Source organism: Petaurus breviceps, unplaced genomic scaffold, assembly GCF_028583685.1.
Source record: "Petaurus breviceps papuanus isolate PSGF00001 unplaced genomic scaffold, PetGlider_PUasm1.0 90418, whole genome shotgun sequence".
NCBI classification, from domain to species: domain Eukaryota; kingdom Metazoa; phylum Chordata; class Mammalia; order Diprotodontia; family Petauridae; genus Petaurus; species Petaurus breviceps.
This window is the reverse complement of record NW_027187246.1, coordinates 3309609-3336490: the sequence shown is the minus strand read 5'-3', so window position 1 is coordinate 3336490 and position 26882 is coordinate 3309609. Positions and strand designations below refer to the sequence as shown.

At 37.0% G+C, this 26882-nt stretch overlaps 1 protein-coding gene and 1 long non-coding RNA gene across 2 annotated transcripts in view; one reads left to right on the top strand and one right to left on the bottom strand.

Moving 5' to 3' along the window:
• The window catches only part of SNTG2 (syntrophin gamma 2), a 199540-nt gene extending 196434 nt beyond the window's left edge, over positions 1–3106 (top strand). The window contains exon 9 of the mRNA XM_069108692.1: positions 2203–3106. Within this exon, the coding sequence (XP_068964793.1) occupies positions 2203–2334 (132 nt within the window). The 3' untranslated portion in view covers positions 2335–3106. The remainder of the gene's footprint in view (positions 1–2202) is intronic.
• A 20050-nt stretch (positions 3107–23156) lies between these two features.
• The window catches only part of LOC138177490 (uncharacterized), a 6841-nt gene continuing 3115 nt past the window's right edge, over positions 23157–26882 (bottom strand). Inside the window, exon 3 of the long non-coding RNA XR_011172509.1 lies at positions 23157–23507. This is a non-coding gene — a long non-coding RNA (uncharacterized lncRNA). The remainder of the gene's footprint in view (positions 23508–26882) is intronic.

Here is a 26882-nt window from a genome sequence, read left to right as displayed (position 1 = left end):
CTATCGAGTTCAACCTTTTTTATGTTATAAGTAAGGAAGCTGAGGCCCAGAATGGTGAAATGAGATATTACAGCTATTAGGATTAGATACATCGGTTTAATTTAGTTCATTGTGTTCTGATTTCAGTTGTGTCACTCATGATCTCCAGAAAAGGGCAATTTCCATTATAGAGATGATGAACCCAAGATTCTGTAGTTTAAAGGATATAAAAGATATTTCTTCTTTGCCAGGGTTCAATTATATTGGGTACATGAATACCATCCAGATATTATAAACACCCCAGATCCAGATTACGTGGATGATGATTTGGCCAGAAGCATTTTCTATTTCATTTTGTCCACACCCATTATTCTTCTTCCTTGGACTAATTGATTTATTGAGTAATAAACATTTATGGCCCTGTAACTGTGTTAAGCATTGAGCATGTGAAAAGAAGCAAAAGGCATTCCCTGCCCTCAAGGAGCTTACAATTTAATGGGAAAGGTAACATGAAAACAAATGTATACAAAGCAAGGTATATATAGGATGACTAGGAAGTAATTAATGGAGGGAAGGCACTAGTATTAAGAGGACTTGAGGAAAGCTTCAAGTAAAAGAATTTTAATTGAGACTTAAAAGAAACCAGAGAGGTAACTAGGTAGAGCAGAGGTGAGAGAGTATTCCAGGCATGAGGAACAGCCAGAGAGAATTCCCAGAAGCAAGAGATGGAGTATCTTGTTTGTGGAACAGCCAGGAGGCCAGTGTCACTGGGTCAGACTACCTGGTGAGAGTAAGGTATAAGAGGGCTTGAAAGGCAGGAGAAGGAAAAATTATAAAGGACTTTGAATGCCAACCAGAGCATGTTGTATTTGATCCTAGAGGCAACAGGGACCCATTGGAGTTTATTGAGTAGTAGGGTGACTAGAGTAGTAGGTCAGACCTGCACTTTATGAAAATCACTTTGGTGGCTAATTTTATGGGATAGACTGGAATGGGGAGAGACTTGAGGGAGGTTGACCCACCAATAGGCGATTAGAATAGTCCAAGTGTGAGGTAATGAGGGCCTGCACCTGAGTAGTGGTAGTATCAGAGGAGAGAAAGGGGGAATATTCGAGAGAGGTTGCAAATGTGAAATCTATAGGCTTTGACAACAGGTTGACTATAGGCTTTGACAACAGGTATGGAGGATGAGAGATAGCAAGAAGTCCAGATGACTCTGAGGTTGTTAGCCTGAGTGACTGAGACAATGGTGTAATAAGGATGAAAGGAGAGGAGGGTTTCGAGAAAAGGTAATGAGTTCCATTGTAAACATGTTGAATTGAAGATGTCTACCATACATAAAGCACCATCTCTATGAAGGATTCATAGATTTCATGAGGATCTAAAGTTAAAAGGGACATCAGAGGCCAACAAATTCAACATCCCCATCACTATGTAGATGAGGAAATTGAGTCTCAAGAGGTTTAAGTGACTTTTCCAAAGAGGTACACACATACATATACATATGTGTGTGAGTGTATTCATTACAATAAGATTTGAGAACCAAAATAGTTTGAGGGATACAGATACTGATATGTAGAATGTAAGCTCCCTGAGGGCAGAGATTGATTCAGTTTTTTGTCTTTATATACTTAGTATATAGCATAGTACCAGATCCCTCTTAGGTGCTTAATGAGTATTTGCTGTTATTGCATAGGATCGCTACATATTAAAATCTAGCATTGCTCAAATTACAATGTAAGGTGGCACAATGGATGGAGTGGTGGACTTGGAGTCAGGAAGACCTCCCTTCAAATCTCTGCCTCAAATACTGACCCTGGGCAAGTCACTTAACCTTGAATTTCACAAGCTCCATGTGAGGATCCAATGAGATCATATGTACAAAGTGTTTTTCAAACCTTCAAGTGCTACATAAATGGTTTCTAGGTTGCTGTAAATTATAGTTCTCTGGCACTTAAGTCCCAGCACAATTCAGAGTTCTGCTTAGATTGCTAGAAAACATATATTTCTGAAGCATAGATTCCAAAAAACAATAGTTGTTTTGATGGTTTCCATTCATCAGAGTTTTCTACTTCCTATTAATAAATCCACTTCTCTCCCCCGGCACATAGGCATAACTTTTAAAGTTATTGAATGTTTTACACTGGTTTCTTGGTTTGTTTGTTAGCTTGTTGTTCTCCCATTGTATTATAATGAGTATATTTATTCTTTTTTTTCTTACAGGAACTTGAATTCCAGGACCTGACAGCTATTTTACACTGCATACACTCCTTTATTGCTGCGAAAGTGGCATCAGTAGATCCCATGTTTATAGACAGCCAGAGTATTGCAAGAAGATACATGTATAGCAACTGAAAATTGCTTCTGTCAAGTGATTACTGAAAATTAAATTATTTTCTTAAGAAATTAATTCTTTCCTGAACAATATTGCAACTTTGTGTGATTTTATAATGAGCCTATAGTTGTGATACCAATAAAATATGTAACTAGTTTCCAAATTTGGGTCATACTTGTTAAACCTGACAATTAAGAACACGTTTGTTCAGGGTAATCAGTTTGTTGTATGTAATGTAAATCAGAAGTCCCAAGTTAAGTGATCCATCACATTTCTATTACCATTTTTACAAAAATGATGGGACACCAAGGACTTTACTGCCCCTGTTGGGAAGATTCATCAGTAATATAAATGGAGGGACTAGGATCCTACCGTTTTGATTTCTCTTAAAAGGTAAGAGACTAGCTTAGTCTGCTGGGCTTGCTTTTATGAGAGATGATGTGAGGGAGAGGACATGTTGAATTAGAATTCCTACAATGTAGGTTCTTCAAGATATTTTTAAATATTTTCTTCTCAAAAGAGAAAATCTTTCCAGTGTTTTTTTTTCCTTTTGTTTTGCTTCATTTTGTTTGGTTGTGTTTTTGTTTTTGTTTAATTAAAGAGCATTTTAATGGAGTCAGTTGTATTTTCCTTTCAGGAAAAGAATGATGCCATTTGTAAGTGCATCATGCACATTTCTCAAAACCATGAATGTACTTCAAGGAAAACAAAAATAAAACAGTAAAATTTAGGCAGTGCAAGAGCTCACAGCAACTAAATCTCAGGATCTTGTTATCAGGATGTAAATGAATTGATAGTAGAAGAAATAATATGTCAAGGTAAATCACGCTTACAATAACCCAGTAGATTCATGAGTCTCCTTCCTATATATTTGATATTGAGGAAAAAAGAGAAGATCAGATATTGTAGCAGAGATATTTCTAATTAATATAATATTTTAATAGTACTTTCATAAAATTTTTCCCAAAACATATTCATGGTTTCTTTAAAAAATTCCTACTGAAACATAATATTTAATATGACTAAGATATTAAAATAATATACTGTAGAGTAAATGATGCTTGTGTAATCCCAGGAAACTTTTAACTACATGACTATTTATCCTCTTCTTCCAACCCAGATTTTCCATTAATATTAACCTTAAACGGAACTAGAGCAGTTATAAAATATTCACAGGTCTAGAAGACTGAAAGAATACTGTTTTCCCATGGTTTTTTTTTTCAAATTTCTAGTTTTGTCCCCCCAAACCAAAAAAAATATGTTTGACTTTATTTTCTTTGAAAAAATCTAAAAAAAATCCTAGAAAATAAGGATTTAATTCTGTAGGTATCAAGAAAAGGTTAAGAAATTTTGGTGGTTGTATTTAATTTGAAAAAAAATGTTTTCCATTTGAAAATTGTACCTTGGCCAAATTTGGTAGAGAAAAAAATAAATATAAAAATAAATATAAGTATGATAAAAAGTTTATTTCCCAAGTGGGGAAATGTGCCTGAAATTAATACAATTATAGCACTAAATAAGACTTTAAAGATTATCTGGTACAACTATCCCCTTTATAAGTAAGAGGATCCAGAGAAGAGACTAATTCTCCAACATCACACTGGTAGTAGCAGCAGAGCCTGGAGCAGGAACCAGTTTTCTTGATTCTCATAGTTTTATAGATATAAAAATGGAGAGGACTTTAGATGTCATCTAGTCAACTTTCCTTGTTTTACAGATGAGGTAACTAAACCCCAGAGATTCACTGACCAATACAGTGTCACAGAGAAACAAGATGAAAATCCATGTTCTCTGAACTCCCAAACCAGTCAATTTTCTGCTAACCTGCACAAAATCAATGTCTTTTGTCCTTATACCGGTACAGTTTCTACTAACAACAACCATTACAATAACGATGATGATAGTGATGATGCTATGATGAATAATATTTTTATAGCATTTTTAAGGTTTGTAAAGGTTTTTACATATATTATCTATAGCAATCTTCACAATAACCCTGTTAGGTAGATGCTATTATGCTCATTTACAAATGTAAATACTGAGGTCCAGCAAGGTTAAGTAACTAGCCCAGAATCACACAGCCAGGAAGTATCTGAAGCAGGATTTTAACTCGGGTTTTACTTTGTATATTTCCCGTAGGAGCTCACATTTGTCTGTTTCTAATAGGATGTAACAAGACAGAACAAATCTTTAAAAATTCCCAGCTTTTTTTCTGGAGAATACACAAGCCTAAGGTGTTACCACATAAAATGGTCATTCTCTTGAGATTATAAAGAAGAGAGAATCATTTTCCCCTTCACATAGGAATTAGAGACCATTTGCATGTGTTCTTTATTTTTCATTTTTTAGTATTTCAGGACTATGAAGAAAAAATAATCTATTGTGATGTGTTTTCCAGCACTTAAGAAGCCATTGTTTGGTTAGTTCAAAATAAAAATAGAACACCTCTATAATTTGATTGATGCTCCTTGAAAGATAATGTGGCAGGGGCAGCTATATGGTTGGGGCAGCTAGGTGGCACAGTGAATAGAGCACCAGCCCTGGAGCCAGGATGACCTGAGTTCAAATCCAACCTTAGACACTTGACACACTTACTAGCTGTGTGACCTTGGGCAAGTCACTTAACCCCAATTGCCTTGCCTTCCCCCCTCCAAAAAAAAAAGATACTATGGCCAAAAATATTTATGTAGATATCTAGATATAGATATTTATATTTTATCTTGTGGCAATCCCAGCAATGAACCTCTCCAAACATAGGCAGATTAGCCTGGACTTTGTCATTAGCCCTTTTTTCAACCTGAATTCAAATCCGATCTCAGATACTCACAAGTTATATGACTCCGGACAAGTCATTTAACTTCTATTTGCCTTAGTTTTCTCAACTATAAAATGGAAATAATAGTAGCACTTATTTCAAAGGGTTATTTGGGCAGTTAAGTACCACAGTAAATAGAACAAAACTTGGAATCAGGAAAACTCATCTTTATGATTTCAAATCGAGCTTCAGACATGTACTAGCTGTGTAACCCTGAGTAAGTCACTTTACCCTGTTTGCCTCAGTTCCTCATCTATAAAATGAGCTGGAGAAAGAAATGGCAAACTACTCTAGTGTTTGCCAAGAAAATCCCAAATGAGGTCATGAAGAATTGGACCTGATCGAAACGACTGAAGAATAGCAACATGAAGGGTTATTGTGAGGATCAAATGAGATATTTATAAAGTACTTAGCACATTGTTGGACACACAGTAGGCATTATAGAAATGTTTCTTTAAAAAAAAGCTTTCCAGCTCACTGGAACTTATCAGAATATATACTTTCTTGGCACAACCTTCAGGAATCCATGGTCGCTTCCACCACACAAAGAGGTGCAATAAAATAAAGTTATTTTTTTAATGAGACTGATTAATTAAATTTGAAACATTCCATTTAAGATTTAAATCTTGTAAGAAGCAAAAGCATTCTTCTATCTTCAATATGCATAGCTGTTGTTATAAATACCAGTCATAACATTATATCAAGTCATTCAACATTATATCCATTAATTTAGTAAACATATATCAATCAGCAAAAGGCTAGATGGCTCAATGGATAGAGTGCTGGAACTGGAATCAGGAACACCTGATTTCAAATCTGATCTCAGATCCTTCCTAGCTGTATGACCCTGAGCAAGTCACTTAACTTCCATTTGCCTAAATTTCTTCATCTGTAAAAAGGGGATAATAATAGCATTTACTTCCCAGGGTTGTTGTGAGCATCAAATGAGATAGACTCTATAAAGTGCTTAGCACAGTGTCTGCTACATAGTAAGCACTATATAAATGTTAGGTTGTTATAATAATGATAATAATATTATTATTCTCTATCAAGTGACTATGAAGGACAAAATCTAGGTACTTAGGGGAAACATAAAGGTCATTAAAGGAGTTTACATAAGGAGTTAACAAGGGAAATTAATAAGAATTTATATATATACATATATATATAACAATATCACAAGGATTTTATATGTTTTCTCATTTGATTCTCACAACAAACCCAAAAGGCAGGCATTATAATAAGCTCTTTTTTACAGGTGGGAAAACAAAAAGCAACAGAGGGTAAGTGACTTGCTGAAGGTCACTCAATTTGTATGTATCTGAGGTGGCATTTGAACTCAGATCATCCTAACTAGCATTCTATCCACTGTGCCATCTAATTGTGACACATAGAGAAGATAAAACATACATCCAGACAAATCTGAAGGCAAATCATTAGAATATAATCTATAATAGCAATACAAATCACTTGCAGAGTAGGGGAGGAAAATATTCTTTACATCTGTGAGGGTCATGGAGACAAGCTTGTCATATATGTGCATTCAGTAAGGGAAGCCCTGGAATGCTCTAGAGACCATAATTTATCCCAATCAATAGGCAAACATTTTGTCATCATTTCTGAGTGTTTCGATTGAGGTACATGTAGGGAGTGGAAGGGCTCTTTTAGAATTGGATAAGAAAAGTCCCATCTACATTTTCCCCCAGCGTAGTTGAAACATTGATGATTAAATCATGACAAGGAAAAAAAGAATTGAAGGATTAAAATTTAAGAAAGCTCAGGTTAGACACAATCACAGCTCATGAAGGATGCCTGATGCCAAGGAAGGGAATTTAGTTTAAATAATAAAACTTCTGAAAAGAAGGGGAATACAGGCAGTGGGCTGGGATGGCAGATATTCAAAGTCAATGCTAATGAGGATAGTGTCTGCAGTCAGAAGTTAAAAGCATCAAGAGTCATATTAAATGATCCCAGTACATTTCTCTTATTCTGAAAGCTCTGTTGAGCCATCCACCTTTTAAATACCCTTCGTTTTAATAACCTTGAAGTATATTTCAGTGAAACAGCACAATACTACTGAGCCAGCCCCTTTCCTCCCATTATAAAGTCTCTGCCCTGGGCTCTAGAGGGTATTAATAACTTAACAGTAGAGAACTAGTCCTTCCTATGCATTCTCCTCAACTCTGGACCTCTATGTGTGAACTGTCCTTAGTCCTGACCCCTAAAAAGAGGAGTGAACAGGAATTTGCTGGTCAGTGTTTAACAATCAGCTCTCCAAAAACTAGAAGTCCTTTTTTTCATTTGGATCATTAATTTTTCCATCATTTTCTTAAGTTGAGAAAATTAAAAAATAAGAAATCTAGCACCATGATTTCAGAGGCATAAATGCTTACATTAAAATTTTAATAATCAGCTCTCCAAAAAGTATGTGAACTGGTGCCACACCTCTAAAATATCAGTCTCTCTCCATAAATTGTTAAGTTCTTCCTTGCTCCCAGGGACACTTAAAGCTTAGTCTTGACTCATGTCAAAAATTTCCTCAAAAGGGGGTAAAAAGGTATTCAATATGCAAAGAAGATCAAGAATAGGACAGTTATTTATTCTTTGCACACACACACACAAAATGTTACAAGATTCAAAAGTGTGTATTGACAAAGTCTTAAATATGAAGTAATGACATAACTACTATACATTCTTAGGAAATTGATATTTAAAATATCTACACATGAAACATCTTGTGACTGCCAAATCTATATTTCACCTTCACCTCAGCTCTGTACCTTCCAATCATATATCCAATGTACCTCCAAGCATGTGTCTTGAGGCAGTCATGGCAAGACACTTGTTTTCTCCTGTTACTGTCCATCTTCCCCAAGTGGCTGTTGGGAGCACCTCTCAAAGCATAGATGCAATGAAATGAATAACTCAGAACTCCCCCAAACTCCCAAGACATTCACTACTAAACACATCTCTCTGGATCATTCTTCAGGCACATATACTCAATGATAACAGAAGCAGCAGCCAAAGGCTCCAATTCTCATTTGGATCAGTTATAATTCCTTCTGGAGAGAATGGAAATTTTTCTACCCATCTTGGGAAATACCAGAGAAAAAGAGTTATCTGTCAGTTGTTCCAAATAGTTGAAGAAGAAATAATGTTAAAGAATAGAGTGATTCCTTTGTAGGTTTATTGAATGGCTGGCTCTCCCAATTTCAGGGGCCTTTCCTGTTTGATACCTCTTATTCCTACTGCCATGATGGGTACCAAGGGATTGCTGTGTATCTCAAAGAGGCAAATCTCTCAGGGTTGAGTACACATTTTCCTGGAGGTGGCTGGAGGCCAGGTCCAGAATTCCTTGGGAAGTACCCCAGCCAGAACACCTATTATCACTAGTAGTCAAGACCCAGGACTTTCCCCACATTCTCTATGGAATGACTATTGTTACATGAATAAACAATTCATCAGTTGCTCAAGAAGTTTGTATTGTATTGAATTCCAATAATACAAAGCTCTGAAGTATTCTAAAAGGGCCAAGATTCTCTTACAGTTAGATTTCCTTTTTTGCAAAATGATAAGTACAACAAAGATGACCGAGCAATTCACATTTTATATCCTTTTAAAACCTGTAAGCTTCTTCCTTCTCCACAAAAAAAATGAGATCTGTATTACTTAAGTACTGTTATCCCCATTTTATGGATAAAAGTACAAAAGGTCAGAGTGATAGAATGACTTCCTCATGGCTATATAAGTAGGAGGTATCATAATCCTGGGTATGTGCATACACACACACACACACACACACACACACACACACACAATATCCAGCCACTGTTCTTCAACAATTACCCAGATTTCTCCCATCCTTAATGCCCTTGTAATCACCCTAGATTCTGGACTCATTTTGGGAGCTCAAATGTAACAGTTGTATAACAAATGCTTACTAATTAATCAACTGATCTAAATCAGGTTTTCTTACCACTTTTTTTTAATATCATGGATTCCTTTCACAATCTAGTCTACTAAAGACTCTTTTGAAAAGCAGTTTCTTGAGATCCATTTTTAAAGGAAATACTAAATAGTGAAGATAAAGATATATTTTTCCCATTCAACTTCATGGATACCCTGAAACCCCTTTTGCTTCCCCTGACCCCACATGAAGAAACTCTAACCTAAAAAAATGTTTATCAGACTTTGCAGAGTAAAGAATTCGGCTTGTGTTGAATCTTTGGAACCCCATCAGTAATTTAGGGAGATCTTTTTTCTTAATCTGTATTATATGATAAAGGAGTTAAGAAGGACATTTAATACACTATTCAAATAATAGGAAAAAAAAGCTGTCAACATAGGGATGATATACCAAACTATGGACATTTGTTCTTCTTTTCTTTGTGTCTGAAAGAAGAATGGATATGAGAGAAGTTTTTAAAGTTTCCCGATCAATTCCTAAAATGTGCTATAGGAGTTATAATAAAAACCCAGTATGGTAAAGAAAAATCAATGATATTTAATGGTGCAAACACCAGATTTGGAGTCAGGTTAGGTATACTCTCATTCTTACTCATCCACTAACTCTGAACTTGGATGTGACATTTAGTTACTCTTCTCGTTCCTCATCTATAAAGCAGTGATAATATCTGACCACCATATCCTCATTAAAAGAATCAAGTAAGACATGGCCAAGAAGCTTCATTGTGTCCCACTGAATTTCTTAGTCATATCAGAAATTATTGCAATAATGCAGTCTCAGACTAGCATACCACAAAACATAATCTTTCTTGTGCATATCCTTTCCTGAATGTATATCACAATCTGTTTATGTGTTAGAAAAGTTTTCATGAGTCTATAGGACTTAAAAAATCATCATCCGGTGGGCAATACTCTGGGCTACTCTCCTCCATGTTGAATTAGGTGGACCTTCAGAAAACAGACACACAATCTATCAACATAGTCACATTCAAAGCATTTCCAGCATGATAGAACCTACCAGTGCTAGTTATCTCTTGGCATAGCCTCTGAAAACCTAGGGTCACCTCTATACCATAAATGAAATCATCAGTATTGGACTTTAGAAGAGGGAGAAGTTGAAGAGTCCACAGTGGAGCAAACAAAATAACGAAGGGTATCGAGATGAGAAACACGTGCAGGAAGTGGGGATGATTACTCTGGAAAAAAAGACTTGGGGGAGATACGACACCTACTTTTAAGCTTTTGAAAGAAATGTTGCATGAATGCAATTTTCCTTATTCTCCTTGTCCCTGGAGGATCAGACAGGAAACACTCATTTGAAGTTGAAGAGAGGCAAATTTGGATTTGAAGTAAGGAAAAACTACCTGACAATAATTAGAGGTATACGAAAATGGAATGGGTTGTATCTAGAGATTATGGGTTCTTCCTTATGGGAGATCTGCAAGCAGAGTATGGATGACCACTTACTTTTCAAATACATGGAATGATTCTGTTAGAGGTATGGGTTTACCTCAAAAGTCCCTTCCAACTCTCAAGATTCTGAGGCCCAAACTAAGTAAGATTTTGTGGCAGTCATGGAAGAGACTGGTTTTCTCCTGTCACTGTCACTTCTGTCACTTCCCTAAGAAGTTCTTCAGTGGCAGCTCTCAAAGTATAGATGCAATGAAATTAGTAACTCAGAACTCCCTCCCCCAAAATTCCCAAGACAGTCACTCTTGTAGGGGTGTGGAAGCTGAAGGGGTGTGAGCACTTTGTTAACAAAGTTATACAGATCGTGAATGGGACCACAGAATAGTAGATTAATATATCCCTTTCAGGAATAATTACGTAATCGATTTATTCACTATGTAATTATCAGCAGCAGGGTTAACAGCAGCAGCACTAGGCCCTGGAGACAGGAAGACCTGAATGCAAATACAGCATCAGATATATCTTAGTTTGTGATCCTGGGCAACTCATTTAACCTCTGTCTTAGTTTCCTCAACTGTAAAATGAGGATCATAATGGCACCTTCTTCTCAAGGTTGTTGTGAAGATCAATTGAGAAAATATTTGTAAACCATTCATCACCATGTCTGGTGCATAGTAGGTGCTATATTAATACTTTCTGCTTTCTCCTTACCCTTTATATATCCCCACGCCCATTATCTAATTACTGAGTATGGTGTTAATATGGATAATTCAGTCAGAGACAGTATTTGGAAAGTAAAGGTGTTTGCATTAGCTGCACATAGACCGGGTCAGGGGGAAAATCAATCAATCACCTAGCATTTATTATGCACCTAAGATATGCTAAGGAAAAGACTGAGAGGGTGACAGAATGAGTCCACACAAATTTAAGGAAAGTGTTAACTTTAAAAGGAGTAAGGAAGTAGAGTTTAAATAAAATATAAACCATTTGAAAAACTCAGGTTGTTTCACTTGAAGAAGAGACTTGAGAGGATGGGAAGGGGAATGGTTGATAACTGTTTCCTTCAAGTATTTTTGAAGGACTCTCATGAAGAAAAGAAACCAAATGTATCCTATTTGGCTCCATAGGATAGCACAAGAGAAAATTACAAACAGATCCAAGTGTGGATGGAGCTGCCTCAGGACATGGTGGGTTTTCCCTCACTGGAGATCAATAAGCAGAGCCTGCTTAATTCCATGTCAGGGGTGCTGCAGAGAGGATTCATGGCCAGGTAGAGGCTGGATAAGAAAGACCTTTGAGGTGTCTTCCAGTTGGAAGTTTCTGCATTTCTATGATAGTTTTCAAATTATTATATAATTTCACAAAACTTAGATGTGACTAATATGAAAGGCACATTAAAAATTTATCTCTGAAATTACTTAATTCTGTTTGTTTTTTTGGTTTGGGTTTTTTGTGTGTGTGTGAATATGATGACCGTGCAAGGTAAACATTGTAAGTATCATTATCCCCATGTCACAGAAGAAGAAACTGAAACTCAAAGATAATCAAGTGACTGGTCCACAGCCATGCAACTAGGAGGTCCACAGTTGAAATTTTAACCAAGAGGTTCCAAATTAAGTATTCTTTCCACTATGTCTTACATTAGTAATTTTACTAATATTACACTGTCATATTCAAACAATGAAAGTTTTAACGATAAAAAATATATCAAAATCCTTAATTAATACATGGAATATTAAATTTAACCTAAACAGGAATACAAAGTATAAGTTGGCATCTACAAAAAATAATGTATACTTCAACCTAAAAATCAGAATGCATTTTACGCAAATGAAATTTACCAGGGCCTGCTCTAGTCACAGGATCAAGACCTTGAGATCTACCTCTTAGCTTCCTGATGGACCCTGACCCAGGGCCTTCTCTAACTGCCATATCTAGCAGTCAGTCAGAGGATAGAACAGAGGCATTCACCACCTCAATCCTTAGACATTCTCCATTTCAGGTTCTGAACTCCTGCTTTTGCAAATGCACAAACTCCATTCCCAGTTCCCAAAAGCCTGCACCTTTGCTCCCATCCATCTCAACTCAAGCCTACTTCCTCAGTGTCACACTCCAAGTCATTCCACCTTTTCCACTGTAATGTCTGGAATACTTATTTGCATCTTAAAACTCTTGCTTTCTCACTCCTTCTATTATTTTCTGGCACTCACTGAGATCTGAATTCTTCCTGATGACACTACTTCCCTCACTATCCCTTCTGTTACTGGTTACACTTTCACTCATAACTCAAACTGGGAGCTGGAATTCTCTTTGCTCTTCACTGCCAAATCTACACTCTAGATCGAAGTTCTTCCACCATTACTCAGAAATCTCTCCTTGAAGTTTCAAATTATCTACATTTTTCATCCAATCAAGATTCTAGCAGCCTTTATCTATCTCCATGGTCTTCTTCCCTCAAATAATTTGGTGCCTGGTTCACAATATTTCTCTTTATCCCATGAAGTCCTTATACTAGGGAGCTTCAGTGGATAGATGATTAGATAGATAGATAAATAGATAGATAGATAGACAGACAGACAGACAGACAGACAGACAGACAGACAGACAGACAGATAGATAGATAGATAGATAGATAGATAGATAGATAGATAGATAGATAGATAGATAGATAGATAGATAGATTCTCATTCAAGTTACTCAATTTATTCACTTTCGATGACCACCCTCCACTTTATCTCAGGTACATACGGATATAGGCATACTCTTGATATCCCCATCACCTTCAATTGTTCCATTCCCACATTCATGAACTCAAAAATTCCTTCATTGAAATATAATCATTTATTAATCAATCTTTCCATATGTTTTAGGAATCCTTAGTCTATTCTTTATCCTCACCATTATCTCTATTGCCTGCACCTCTTAGTTCTTCCTGAGGCCCTCACCTTTACATGTCCTACATTCTGCTCTCTTTCCTAGTGTGGTGAACAGGTCAACCCTACACTATCCTCTTCTCTTAAATTCTTTACTCTCTTGACTTTGGATCAGTGGATCTGTTCTTGCCAAAGTCTGACTCTGAATTATTCTTACTTTATGCTTCCTTTGCTCCTATTCATATTACTACATAGAGCAGGAAGAAAATAAAGATTAGATCCACTACAAATTGATGTTATCTAATTTCAACTGGGACCTCACTACAAAACAATTATTGTACTTCTCCACAATTTATTCACCATCCTACTTTCCACATAGTAGCTGTTTCAAACATTTTTTATTTCTCCTCAAACCACCCATAAATTCCTCTCTTCCCAAACTCTCTGCTAAACTTTCTGTTACTTTTATGAAAAAGTTGAAACCATTTGCTGAGTTCTCTCTCTGTCTCTCTCTGTCTCTGTCTCTCTGTCTCTGTCTCTCTCTCTCTCTCTCTGTCTCTCTCTCTCTCTCTGTCTCTCTCTCTCTCTCTCTCTCTCTCTCTCTCTCTCTGTCTCTCTCTCTCTCTGTCTGTCTCTCTAACTTTGCCTACTCTCCCCTCTTCATCTCACATCACTCAAGTATCTTTCCCCCCACAATCTCTTCCTAGTTTTAGATGGAGAGATGGCCCTTCTCCTTCCCAAGGCAAACATCTACCTGGATTCCTGATACTGTCTTCTCCCATCTTTATAGCAGACTGCCCTCACTATCATCCCCATTCTCTTTAATCTTTACCATTCTATCAGCTTTTTTCCTGCTACCTATAGATATAATCATGTCACCCTTACCCTTAAAAAAAAGAAAAAAACCTCTATCCATTCTATTTGTTATTATCCCATATCTATCTACTTCTCAACTAAACTTGAGAAAGTCATGCCCATTAGATGTCACTACTTATCTCCTTTCACTCTTTTTAAACAAACCCTCTTTAATCTGGATTCCAACTTCATCTCTCAACTTGGCTTCCTTCAAGATTCATCTCAAGTCCCACCCCCTTCAAGAGTCCTTTCATGATTCCCTCAACAACTCTTGCCTTCTCTCTGTGATTATCCTCACCTGCTCAGAATGTAAATGTGTATCCATTAGAATGAGTGCTCCTTATAGACAGAAGGTTTTTTTGTTTGTTTGTTTGTTTTGTTTTCCTTCCTTCTTATTTCCAGAGTTTAGTTCAGTGTCTGGCATACAGTAAATGCTTAGCAGATGCTTTCTATTGGTCTATTTATTGATGACATTTTAAATGAGGAAATAAAGATATCCGGTATCCTTTTCTATACGGGACAAATTTGTGAAAATCTCTTTGGGCTTTGCGGGGCCCTTTGGATATGTCTGACAAAGTAAGCATTTGGGCACAGTTTTAAATGATATTGATTAAGCAAACTTTAAAAAGATATGATTTTCCTTTTTATTGTCCCTCAAGATAAATTTTAAATTTTAGTAATATTGGCACATTACAGAGTCTCTTCCCACCCACCTCTCAAAAAAATTAAGACAAAGTCATTTTTCCTAATGCCATATTTTTCACAGTAATACCTATGACTCATACAAAATCAAATCTCATAGGGGCCTTGAGACAGGTTCTGTTCATTTCTGACTAGACTTTTAAAACTGATTTTTATAACTTTTCTTTATGGTAAATTAAGCACAACTGCATCTAAAAGTCTTTTGATAGGATTCTCTCATAGTAAGAAAGCAACAACTTTACCCCTTGATTTCAGTGCCTAAGGGCACTAAGGAGATAGTGTACTGAACTTGCCTTTGTACTAATCTATTTAAGACATCTTGGTTATTTGAAAGCAAAACCAAGTGACCCAGAGGTGTAGACTCCAGTTGAATTCAAATGTGTTAACTCATGCATGGGATTTTTCTGGTTGGATAATTCTGTAATACTAAAACATCTGCCCAGTTCAAAGGTCATGTATCCTATGAGAAGCAGAGTCAGAATTTGAACCTAGGCCTCCCAGGGCTAAAGTACTCTCTTCACTATATTACATTGTCTGAACTGACCATCATGTCAGAGTTGAAAGGGGCCATTATAGTTCATTTTGCCCAAACCCCTCATGTCATATCTGGGGAAAATGAGACTCAGAGAGTAATTTATTCAAGGTCACAGAGCTACTTACTCATAGACCCAGGTCAAGATTCAAGGTGTTTTATATCTTAATTCAATTTACTTCCCCTTATACACTCACTTCTAGACAACAGAATCTTTTATAGTAATACAACATAATACATTACTTAAAAAAAAGGCTAAAGTTGTCCAGCAATTATTCAACAAATGTTAATTATGGATCTACTATACACAAAGCATTCTTTTAAATATTGGTTATGTTCTGTTTAGAATCATATAACACTGAAGGACATTTTAGAAAAAGGATGGAATAAAATACACTAATGTTATGGATGGATTGTGTGAAGAAGTCATAGCTCGAATTTCTCACTTGTTTGATGACCAATACAGGAAAGTAAACTCTCTGGCCTCATTTTCACACTGGCAGCTAATGCTGGGCACCCTATAATGGAGATTTTATTTTTTTTAATAAAACTTAGAGAACAAATCAATGCTACTTGATCGGTCAGACAAGGGAAGTTTTAAGCAATGCATTAGGGAGATTCTTACTTCACTTGCCTTGAACAAATATGATATGAAGAGATATTTCACTTTATCCCTACAATGTCAATTAATGCTTACAAATGAATCTAACTTATAAGTCTTTGGCAAGTCTAAAAACTTTATTCTATCTATGAATAGAGGTGGGTTTGGGGGTTTGTTTGTTTGTTTTTTGCTTTCTGTAGTTCTTTGCTTCCTTTCCATGAAAGACTAGTAGCCAGATTAACACAGATCTTACTCTGTCTTTCTCTGTCTCTGTCTCTGTCTGTCTTTGTCTCTCTTTGTCTCTGTCTCTCTGTCTCTGTCTATCTCTCTGTCTCTCTGTCTCTCTCTCTGTCTCTCTCTGTCTCTGTCTATCTCTCTGTCTCTCTGTCTCTGTCTCTGTCTCTCTCTGTCTCTGTCTCTCTCTGTGTCTCTGTCTCTCTCTGTCTCTCTGTTTCTCTCTCTCTCTGTCTCTTTCACTCTCTCTCTCTCTCTCTGTCTCTCTCTCACTCTCTCTGTCTCTGTCTCTCTGTCTCTCTCTGTCTCTGTCTCTGTCTCTCTGTCTCTGTCTATCTCTCTGTCTCTCTGTCTCTGTCTCTCTCTGTCTCTCTTTGTCTCTGTCTCTCTCTGTGTCTCTGTCTCTCTCTGTCTCTCTGTTTCTCTCTCTGTCTCTTTCACTCTCTCTCTCTGTCTCTCTCTCACTCTCTCTGTCTCTGTCTCTCTCTCTCTCTGTCTCTCTCTCTCTCTGCCATTAGAATAAAGAAGAAATGTTGGGAAAGAATGCCCCTTGCTTTCTTTCTCTACATGCTTTAAGTCAGTCCCTATCTGAAAGTATGGTCAGTTAGGTGGTACAGTGGATAGAGCGATGGGCCTGGAGTCAGGAAGACTCGTCTTTCTGAATTCAAATCTGGCCTCAGATACTTACGAGCTATGTAGCAAGTCATGTAACCCTATTTGCCTCAGTTTCTTCATCTGTAAAATGAACTGGAGAAGGAAATGGAAAACCACTCTGGTATCTTTGCCAACAAAACTCCAAGGGGGGTCATGAAGAGTTAGAAATAACTGAACAACATCTGAAAGCAGTTCCAGTAAATACTGCTCTTACATGACTTAAAGAAATCAGAACTTTAAATGAATTTTGATTACCATTAGCAAATATGCTAAACTTTAAAGAAAACTTTCCTTTTTAAAAAATCTAAAACTTTAATTTCAATCAAATTTATAAAATATTTTCTTCGGTTTTTAAGTGCATGAATTTTCTAGCAGATCACTGGCACTGATAATTTACTATTTAGAATTTCATGCAAAGACAAGTCTGGTTCTATTGAAATAAAATCTTTCTCTATAGATTTTTTCTGATATTTTATGAGCCTAAACAAGAAAAATATCCAGGAACCACAGCTCTCTTTCTGATAACCTGTCATAGTTTTATGAAAAGCATTTTCTATAAGTCAGCAAGAAGGCAGATTCAAGGTGATTGAAGGTATTGCTAGACTTTTAAGCAAAATCCTTCTCTTACTGAGGCTCAATAGCAGAGTGAAGATTTTTACCTGGTGGCATTAGAGAAATGACATCTGACCCCCTTGTTCTATGAATAGGGATATTCTAGGGCTTCACAACAGCTTAAAATGGACCCAGGCAGATTTGGAAGAACAGGTTTGGTCAAAACAAATCAGGTCATTCCTCTGCATTCTCAATTTGCATCTGTATCCAAAGGAATTGATGAAATCAGTGTAAGCTGGGCTGCCAAAGGCATTCTTTGTTTTTGGCTGAGTGATAGGCTTCTACAATTTTGACAGTATCCAAGGTTCAGACCAAGTTTCAGGAAAAAAGATTTTACTCAGAACATCAAGGGGAGGGACTCTTTCAACTTAATCTGGCATTAAGCAAATACTTCAGTCTTCTCTGACCTCAAATTTGGTAAGGTAACATTTATATATATATATATACATATATGTATATGTATATATCATATATATACTAAGGAAACATTTATAATCTTTTTAAATGAAAAAAGCTTCCAATTGCTACTAAATTATATTTGTTATAAAGATCAAGATTGTTATTATATATTTTCTTTCAAGTACATTTATTCATACTCTTCTGGATGAATTATGTTTTATTGTTGTGGCCACAAGTAGCTGCATTTGATATAACCTAAGTTATAGCTTTACTTGGCTTTTTTGCAAATTCCACAATGCCCGTAACCCACAGATCTCAAAACACCTCATAATATCCATTATCAATAGCTGGCATTTATAGTGCTTTAAGATTTGGAAAATGTTTTACAAACATTTTCTCATTTGATCCTCACAAAAACCTTTTGAGGTAGGTGCTATTATTTTCACCATTTTGGAAAGGAGGAAACTGAGGCAGATAGAGGTAGTGACTTACCAAGGGTTTATACAGCTAATGATTGTCTGAGGCAGGATTTGAACTCAATCTTCCTGCCTCCAGGTTCAGCATTTTCTCTACTGGTCCACCCTGGGAAGTAATATGAACAATTGACATTTCTATAGCATTTTAATCTTTATTGGCAGCTAGGTAGGATAGCCTGATGAAGAAGCTAGATGGCATAAAAAATAGAGTACAACTTCTATGGTCAGAAAGATCTTAGACTGTGAGTTCCTTGAGGATGGAGACTGTCTTTTGTCTCTTTTTGTATACTTCCTTTTTGATAGTTGTTCAATCATGTCTGATTCTTCATGATTCATTATAGGGTGTTCCTGAAATGGTTTGCCATTTTCTGCTCCAGTGAATTGAGACAAACAAAGGTTAAGTGACTTGCCCAGGGTCACACAGCTAGTGAGTGTCTGAGTTCAAATTTAAACTCAGGTCTTCCTGACTCTAGACCCAATGTTCTATCCATTGAACCATCTAGCCTCCTCCCTCATACTTAGCAAAGTGCTTGGCATATAGTAGGTGCTTAATAAATGTTTATTGATAATGACTGAGTGACCTGAGTCCAAATCCTACCTTAGACATTGATAATTGTGCTACCTTGGGAAGCTCTCCCTACGCTGGTTTCCTTATCTGTAAAAACAGGGATAACAATAGCAATGACTTCACAAGATAATGAAGACTAAATGAAAGAGAGAGACAGAGACAGAGAGAGACACGGAGACAGAGAGACAGAGAGAGAGAGAAAGAGACAAAGCCAGAGAGAGAAGAAAGACCACTTTTCAAACCTTAAAACACTAGATAAATGCTAGCTATTATTATTAAGTGCTTTCCTCACAAAAACACTGAGGTAGGTAGTAGGAGTATTATTATTCCTAGTATACAGATTGCAAAAGAAAATTTCAGGAGGTTACATGAATTTTCTTGGTCACACAGATAGATAACATGGGGATTGAGATTTGAATTTTGGTCTTCTGACTGATTCTAGGGTTCTTTCCTCTATACCATGATATGGTTGACTCACACTGGTAACATTAATTTAAGCAAATAGAAGAAAAAAGAGTTCAGTAGAATTTTAAGCATAGAGGAATCTCTCCTTAAATATGGATGTGTTGACTAACTGAAGAGCATTATTTATGTCAGGGTCTCATGACTCCTGAATAAGAGTTTCCCTTAACCACAGAAAAGAGAAAGGGCTGTTGAAAGTTATGTTGGCTCAGTTACCTTTTCTTCCCAGCTCTGCTTATCAAACAGGGTTGAGGAAGTCTGGGGTGGGGGAGAGACACCAAGTCTGCAGCTTTTGTATGCCCTGCTCTTTGTCACTTAGCCCTATCTGCAAACTATCATGTTCTTGCTAGCTTGGGGAGGAACTGAGATTCAAGAGGCCAGCCTCTTTTGCTAAGGTGAACCTATCTCGATTATCTTAAAATTGCCTATAAAAGCTGCTCCCATCTTGAAGCCATCACTGACTTCCAGTGAAGTTGCCAGCTTGGCGTACTTATAACAAAATCCTTTTAATTCTTTGTCCTGTTTTGCCTCTTTAATTAGGTTGAAAGCACAAGTGAAGAATTTTCCTTTCAACAGGGTTGTGCTGCTAAATATTAAATGGCTAGCTATCCTGAAAAAGTGTGTACCCATACATTTTAATCTGTATTATTAACATTTTCTCCATCACTTTCAAAAGTCTAGACAATCAACAACAAAATAAAGTGAGACTTGATTTGTAGCATTTGGCTATTTCTGAGGTATAAATTCTTGCAATGAAAATTTAGCAATGGTTCTCAGGGACAGGTATAAACTAATCCCAGTGTTCTCAAAGGCTCAGCTGACCCTGAATTTTGCTTAACCCTTTGGTGTATTCTGTGTCTAAGACTTCAGGAAGCTCAATACTTATCCAAGTAACACATCCAACACAGTGCGACACAAAAACAGACAGATAAGGAAAGTCACCAAGGTAACTAAAGCTGAGTTACTAGGCCATAATGAAGACTCACCTTTCTCTCTCATTTTCCATCCTTACCAGAAAGCTTAACCCCCATACTAAAATAGGCAAGTTTCACCACCAGTCCAGAGGCTAGTCTTCTATTTTTACCTCTTTTTTTCCATGTATCCTTTGAGCTAAAAAGAGGTTACTACCACCCTTTGGGCTATTGACAATACCTTATTAACTTCTAGCTCTCATAGGTTAACCGTTCTGCTTCTCAGATTATGGTAATATTATGCCACCTTGGGTACATCTAGGAGCCACAAAGCTCCCCTAGGAAGGTCTCTTTCAAGTCTTATTAATCCAATAGTTCAATACAATTAGTACAACACTATCTTCTCACAGAGAAGCAAAGGTCACACAGTCTTCTTCAAAGCCCCTTGTCATATTGCCCTGTTGTGGTCCATTCTCTGAGATCTGATCTAATGCTCCAGTTAACTCAACTTCAATGTGGTCCTTGGCTATCCATGAATCCTCCAGTTTTCTATACACTTACAAGTGTGTTTGGGTCTGACTTTGACCCTAAGCAAGTAGTTAGTGAGGGTTTCCCAAATGACCTCACCAATGTCCACATGAAACACCATCCTACTTGAAATAGATGCAAGTATATTGTCTGTTCATTGGGAGCAGTTGTTTGGATTCAATAGAATTTCTGAGACTACCCAAAGATATTTGGCAAGTAGAGACTGATTAATTTCTGCTTTTAATTACTTAAGGTAATGGTAATAATTCACAATTGCATATTACTTTAAATTTTAGAGTGCTTTCATTCACAGCAACCCTATGAAGTAGATAATGGAAACAGTATTATCTCCAGTTACACAATGGGAAACTGAGACTCCAAAATGTTGAGTAGGATCATACTCAAATTTCCTGATTCCAAGTTCCCTGCTCTTTCAACTCTATGCCATTATTACCAGGTGGCTTAGAATATCATGCTAAAATGCAAAAGGATGACTATCTATTGGCACTACTTAATTGAACTATCTGACAACTTTTGAAATCTTGAACTTCTGGGAGAAGTAAAACAAATTCAGGTTTATTGCATTGGAATCAAAATTCACAAATGAGATTAAACACAACAGTGTCAAAGTTTTCCAAAGGCATGGGTGTCTTCCTTAGAGCAGCTGCAGAATTATACCAAGTGCTTACCCAATGTTATTCACATCTGGTCTTGTAACAAATGTCAGTGTCAATGAACAGATGTCTGTGAATCAGGAGAGATGATAGGGAAAATTTAGAGGCATGGGATATGTATCATTTAAGACATAAATACCCTAAAACACCTTATGAGATTGCTGTTAGATGCTACTGTTAAATACTTATTTTATTATGCTAATGTATTATGCCTCCCCTAGGGAGAGTCCCCTGGGAATAGCTCTCCCAAGTCCCATAACAACATGCCATACTCTCTTTATGCTTCCCCTCCAACTGTCGTCACTGTAACATTTTTTTTAATTGATCAAAGGGAGGGTAGTCACCATAAAAATCCTGGATCCTTGAAAAACTGAATGTCATTTCTTAAATATATTTCCATTCCATAAGATATAATCCCCATCCTAAAGAAATACTTCCAACGGTCCAGTCAGTCAGCATGGAAGACCTATACAGAAGATATTTAAGAGGCACTGAGCCTTTCAGTGGTCCTTAATTCAAAACTGCTCCATTTTGTCCAGCTCTACCAGTCCCCAGTCTGTTGAGAGTAATAACAATTACATCACACAATTACATACACACGCTACATTCCATCACACTTAAATGTTTACAAATCACTTGCCCCACCAGAACCTTGGTAGCTACATACTAAAAGTATTATTACCTCTGGGAAGGCACAGAAAAGTGAGGCAACTTTCCTGGACACAGGACAGAGACAAAGGTCAGAGTGTGTGGGGGAGCTGGAACTTGAAATTGTGTCTTTTGACTTCAAATTGAATGCTCTCTCACCAGAACACAGTAACTTCTATGTCAAGAACAAAGGCCCTAAAACTGAAAGTGAAAGTAGAACAAGAAACATATTTTGTTATGTTGATACCACAAATGTCACAGTGGTACACAGTGGTATCACATTACATGGGAGAGATATTAAATTTGACTTTACAAAAGGTTAAACAGATGTACTTTTGTTCATTGATCTATTTGAGGATGCAAGAAAGCATTTTGCCAAGGAGAGTTTAATTTATTATAAAATGCCATTATAGCAACTGAAAGTATACTGATAAGAATAAATATGGCCATATTCTTCCTGGTCACTGCAGGGGAATGAATATGACTTAGGTTTCTGGGAAAGATCTGGGATATATTGCTAAAGATGTGTGTTTTGGTCATTTGTAAAGGAAAGAGATGAACACTGGGAGCTAATATGGCTTCACTAAGAATAAATCATGAGAAACTAGCCTTATTTCCTGTTTTCATTAGCTTTATTAGACTATTAGATTAAGAGAATGTTATAGACAGTATACTTGAATTTCAGTGAAGTATTTTGTTTTTGTTTTTTATTTGAATGATATTTTCTTTTTCCCAATTAAATATAAGGATAAATTTTAACATTCTTTTTTTTAAATTTTGAATTCCAAATTTTCTTCTTCCCTCATGTCAGCTCTGGTAACAAATGACCAAAGAGTAACAATGGTTTTTCAGCCACTATTAACCCCCAAAATACCAAAGAATTCACAAAGGTTAAAAGCAAAAAGCTTTCTTTATTCCATTAGGGGATAGAAATTAAACACGTCAGGGCCTCCTCTAGTAGGAGACCCAAAGCAATGAGTCTAAACCTTGATTTATATATTTGTGACAAATTTATATACGTAAAGAATCAAACAGTGTAGTGTAACAACAGTGGTAACAGCAACAGTGAGGCAAGGTTGTTTAGTGACAAAAAGTCCATTCATAGCAGGGCTTCATGTCTGAGCCTGTTGGTGCTTGCCCAAGTTCAGGAACCAGCAGTTCTGTGATTTAGTTGTAGCAGAATTCATCTAGGCGAACACAAAGGATTGTTGTTATTCCAAGTTCAGAGCACAGCTTGCTTGCCAAGCCTTATCTCTGGAAAATAAGGTGTCTCCTAAGAGTAAAAAGAGAGGAGTAAAAAGAGAGGGATGGTCTTGGGATCCTGACACTCACCTCCCCGCTCCCTAAAAGAGTAAGCAATCTGATATAGATTATATATGTTCAGCAAAGTAGGTTGACAAAGTCTTTCATGTTATCCTTGTAGAAAAAGTTGGAGAGATATGAGCTAAAGGTAATAAATCTAGGTATATTCACATCTGCTTAAATGACTTTAACCCAAAAGGAGTCATTAAGAGGTCAATGTTAGTTTGAAAGGTTCAACTGAAATGTCCCAGGAATCTGTCTTTGGATGAATGTTGGTTAAACATTTGTATCAGTGACCAGGACAAAAGTGCTGATTGACTTGTTCTTCCCAGAACCTCCACTTGTAAGGAAAGTACCCAAGGTGACCATACCTTCACTCGAGGGCATGCGAGAGCCATCTTGGAAAGGCTCAAGAGTAAATTGTTAAATTTTCAGTAAGAGCAATTTAACCTCAGAAATCACTCAGAAAACACTACAAATTGATTATATCATTGATTGTCTAAGAAAGTGGATAAAATATTAATGATATAGATTAAACTTATTAGACAGTTGGTTATCAGTACAACCTTGCTTTCATTCCTCTCCAGGCTCCAGTCTTGACTCTTGTCTTTATCATACCACAGAAGCCTCCTCACCCTGAAGTGTACCGAAGCCTAGCATCCCCTTCTTCTTCTTGGCTGGTTCCTCCCAGAACCTCCGTTTTAGGGAAGAATGCCTGGGCAAATCATGTCTTCATTCCTCTACAGTCTCCAGACCTGATACACTGGACTTGCTCTACCGTGCCTGATATTGAGTATCTTCTCCTCTCTGACCCCACTCCTTCTGCAGTTTCCTTTTATGTGTTTTCTTCTTCCATTAGAAGCTCTTTGAGGTCAAGGACTGTCACTTTTATCTGCTTACATTTGTATTATTCGGATTTAACGCAATGACTGGCATATAACTAACGTTTAATAAATGCTTGCTGACGACTTAACCTATCAGATATGCAAATAAAACAAAGCTTAAAAGAGTAGCTAACAAATTAAATGACAGTTATGATCCAAAAAGACTCCAACAGGCAAAAACAATGGAATGAATCTAAAAGGACAAACTATGATCAATGTAAAATCCTTTGGATCAAAAAACCAACTGTACAGGCATTGGATGGGGTAGTTACAACTAGAAAACCATTCTGATTCTATGAAAAATACCTATCAGGGGCCCCAAATTCAATCTGAGAAAATAGAATAAAGAAGTAGCCAAGAAAACAAATGCAGTCTTAGGCAGCTTTAAAGTGAGGCCAGGTATCCAGAACTACAGATTCCAACCTCACTATAGTGCCCAAGTCAGGACACATCTGGAGTATTCATAATAGTTCTAAGTATAACATTTTAGAAAAGGCATTGATAAACTGTTGGACAACTAGGTGGTGGTGCAGTGAATAGACCACTAGGCCTGGAATAAGGAAGACCTGAGTTCAAATTTGACCTCACATACTTACTAGTTATGTGAGCCTAGACAAGTCACTTCACCCTGCTTGCTTCTGTTTCCTCATCTGATCTAGAAAAGGAAATGGTAAACCACTCCAGTATCTTTGGCAAGAAAACCCCAAAAGGGGTTACAAAGAGTCAGACACCACTGAAAAACAACTAAACAACAATCGATAAACTGAAGGATACGTAGAGGAGGTCCACCTGGAGGGTGAGATGTCTGCAGACCATATGAGGATCAGTTGAAAGAACAGGGGATATTTACAGGGAGGATAAGTGAAGGAAAAAGGAAGTAGTGACTACTCTGTGCCAAGCACTATGTTAAATACTTTTACAAATATCTAATTTTATCCTTACAACAATGCTGAGATATAATTATGCTCATTTTACAGGTAAGGAAACTGAGGAAAATATAGTTTAAGTGACTTGCTCAAGGTCACACAGCTAGTAAGTATATGAGGTCAAATTTGTAGTGAGGTCTTCCTGACTCAAGGTCCAGTGCTATATCCACTGCATTACTAGGACAGAAAGGAGAGGACTTAAAATAAACATAGTCACTGTTTTCAAGTATTTGAAGGTCTATCATGGAAAAAGCAATTAAACCTATTCTTTTTGGTACTAGAGGATTTAATGTGAATGGGAGTTGAAGATCTTTCCCACCCATTAATACCCCTCACATGGAACCCAACAAGAGAAGCTTGCTTAGGGGAGGCTTATTTTTCAGAAAGGCCCACACCTTTTGTTATTTTGTAATTAGGCAGTGGATCATGAGGGTTGTGATGCCCTCTGATCCTGAAGAAGTGTCTATATAATCTGAGGTTGACATTTTGCTTTGGAGTTTACTTATGGGAAGATTGTTTGTGTGATGTAGCCAGATGAGACGCTAGGTAGCCATTAAGGAGCCCTGCCCAACCCCCCTCAGCTTTGAAAACCCAGATGTTGATGCTTCTTTCTCTGGTAACTATGTATGTTTGTAATGGTCAGACAGTTGGGTCTGTCTGTTGATCTGTGAGTTATGTATTATTTGTTCAGACAGAAGCCCTGTCTGTTGGTCTTTATGCTATTATTTCTGCTTGTAATTTCTGTTTGTATTTTCTCTGAAGTTCAGGGTGCTGATTTTTTCCCCTGAACCAAGTAAATGATATATATTAAAGTAAGGTTGTTTACTCCTTTTGAGTTGCTTTCCCTTAGAAAAGCAGATCAAAGAACCTGTGCTAGGTGCCCTTCTGTGCGCTAGTGTTATTGGTCTTACACCCCCACAGTAGCTGCAAGTAGCATTACTGTTACAAGAACACAATTAGGCAGTGGAGGGACAAATGTGGACTTCATATAATGAAGATATTCCTAGCTTTCTAAATATGAACTGGGCTGCCTTAAGGAAAAAGATGAATTCTTCATAACTAGAAGTCATCTAACAGAGACTTCATACCCAGTAGACAGGGATGTTGTAAGGGAGATTCCTGTTTAGGTAAGAGTTAGGCAAGGTGAGCTCTATCGTTTCTTCCAACTTTTTGATTCTATGCCTATAGCAGCAAGCACCCTGGCATACCAAGGATGGCTGCTAGCACAGGTTCTTAGATCTGTTTTTCTAAAGGATAGTAATTCAAAAAGGGTTAATCAAACAAATATCATTTACCTAGTTCAGGGGAAAAAGTCAGCACCCTGAACTTCAGAGAATACAAACAGAAATTACAAGCAGACAAAAAATACAGACAGAGAAACAGACCAACAAAAATGGTTTCCAGCTGTCTAACCACTACATCCATACCTAGTTAGTCACCAGAGAGAGAAGCATCAACATCTGGGTTTTCAAAGGTGGGGGCTCAATGGTGTATCAGCAATGCCATATTCACAATGCCTATAGAGATTACAAATAT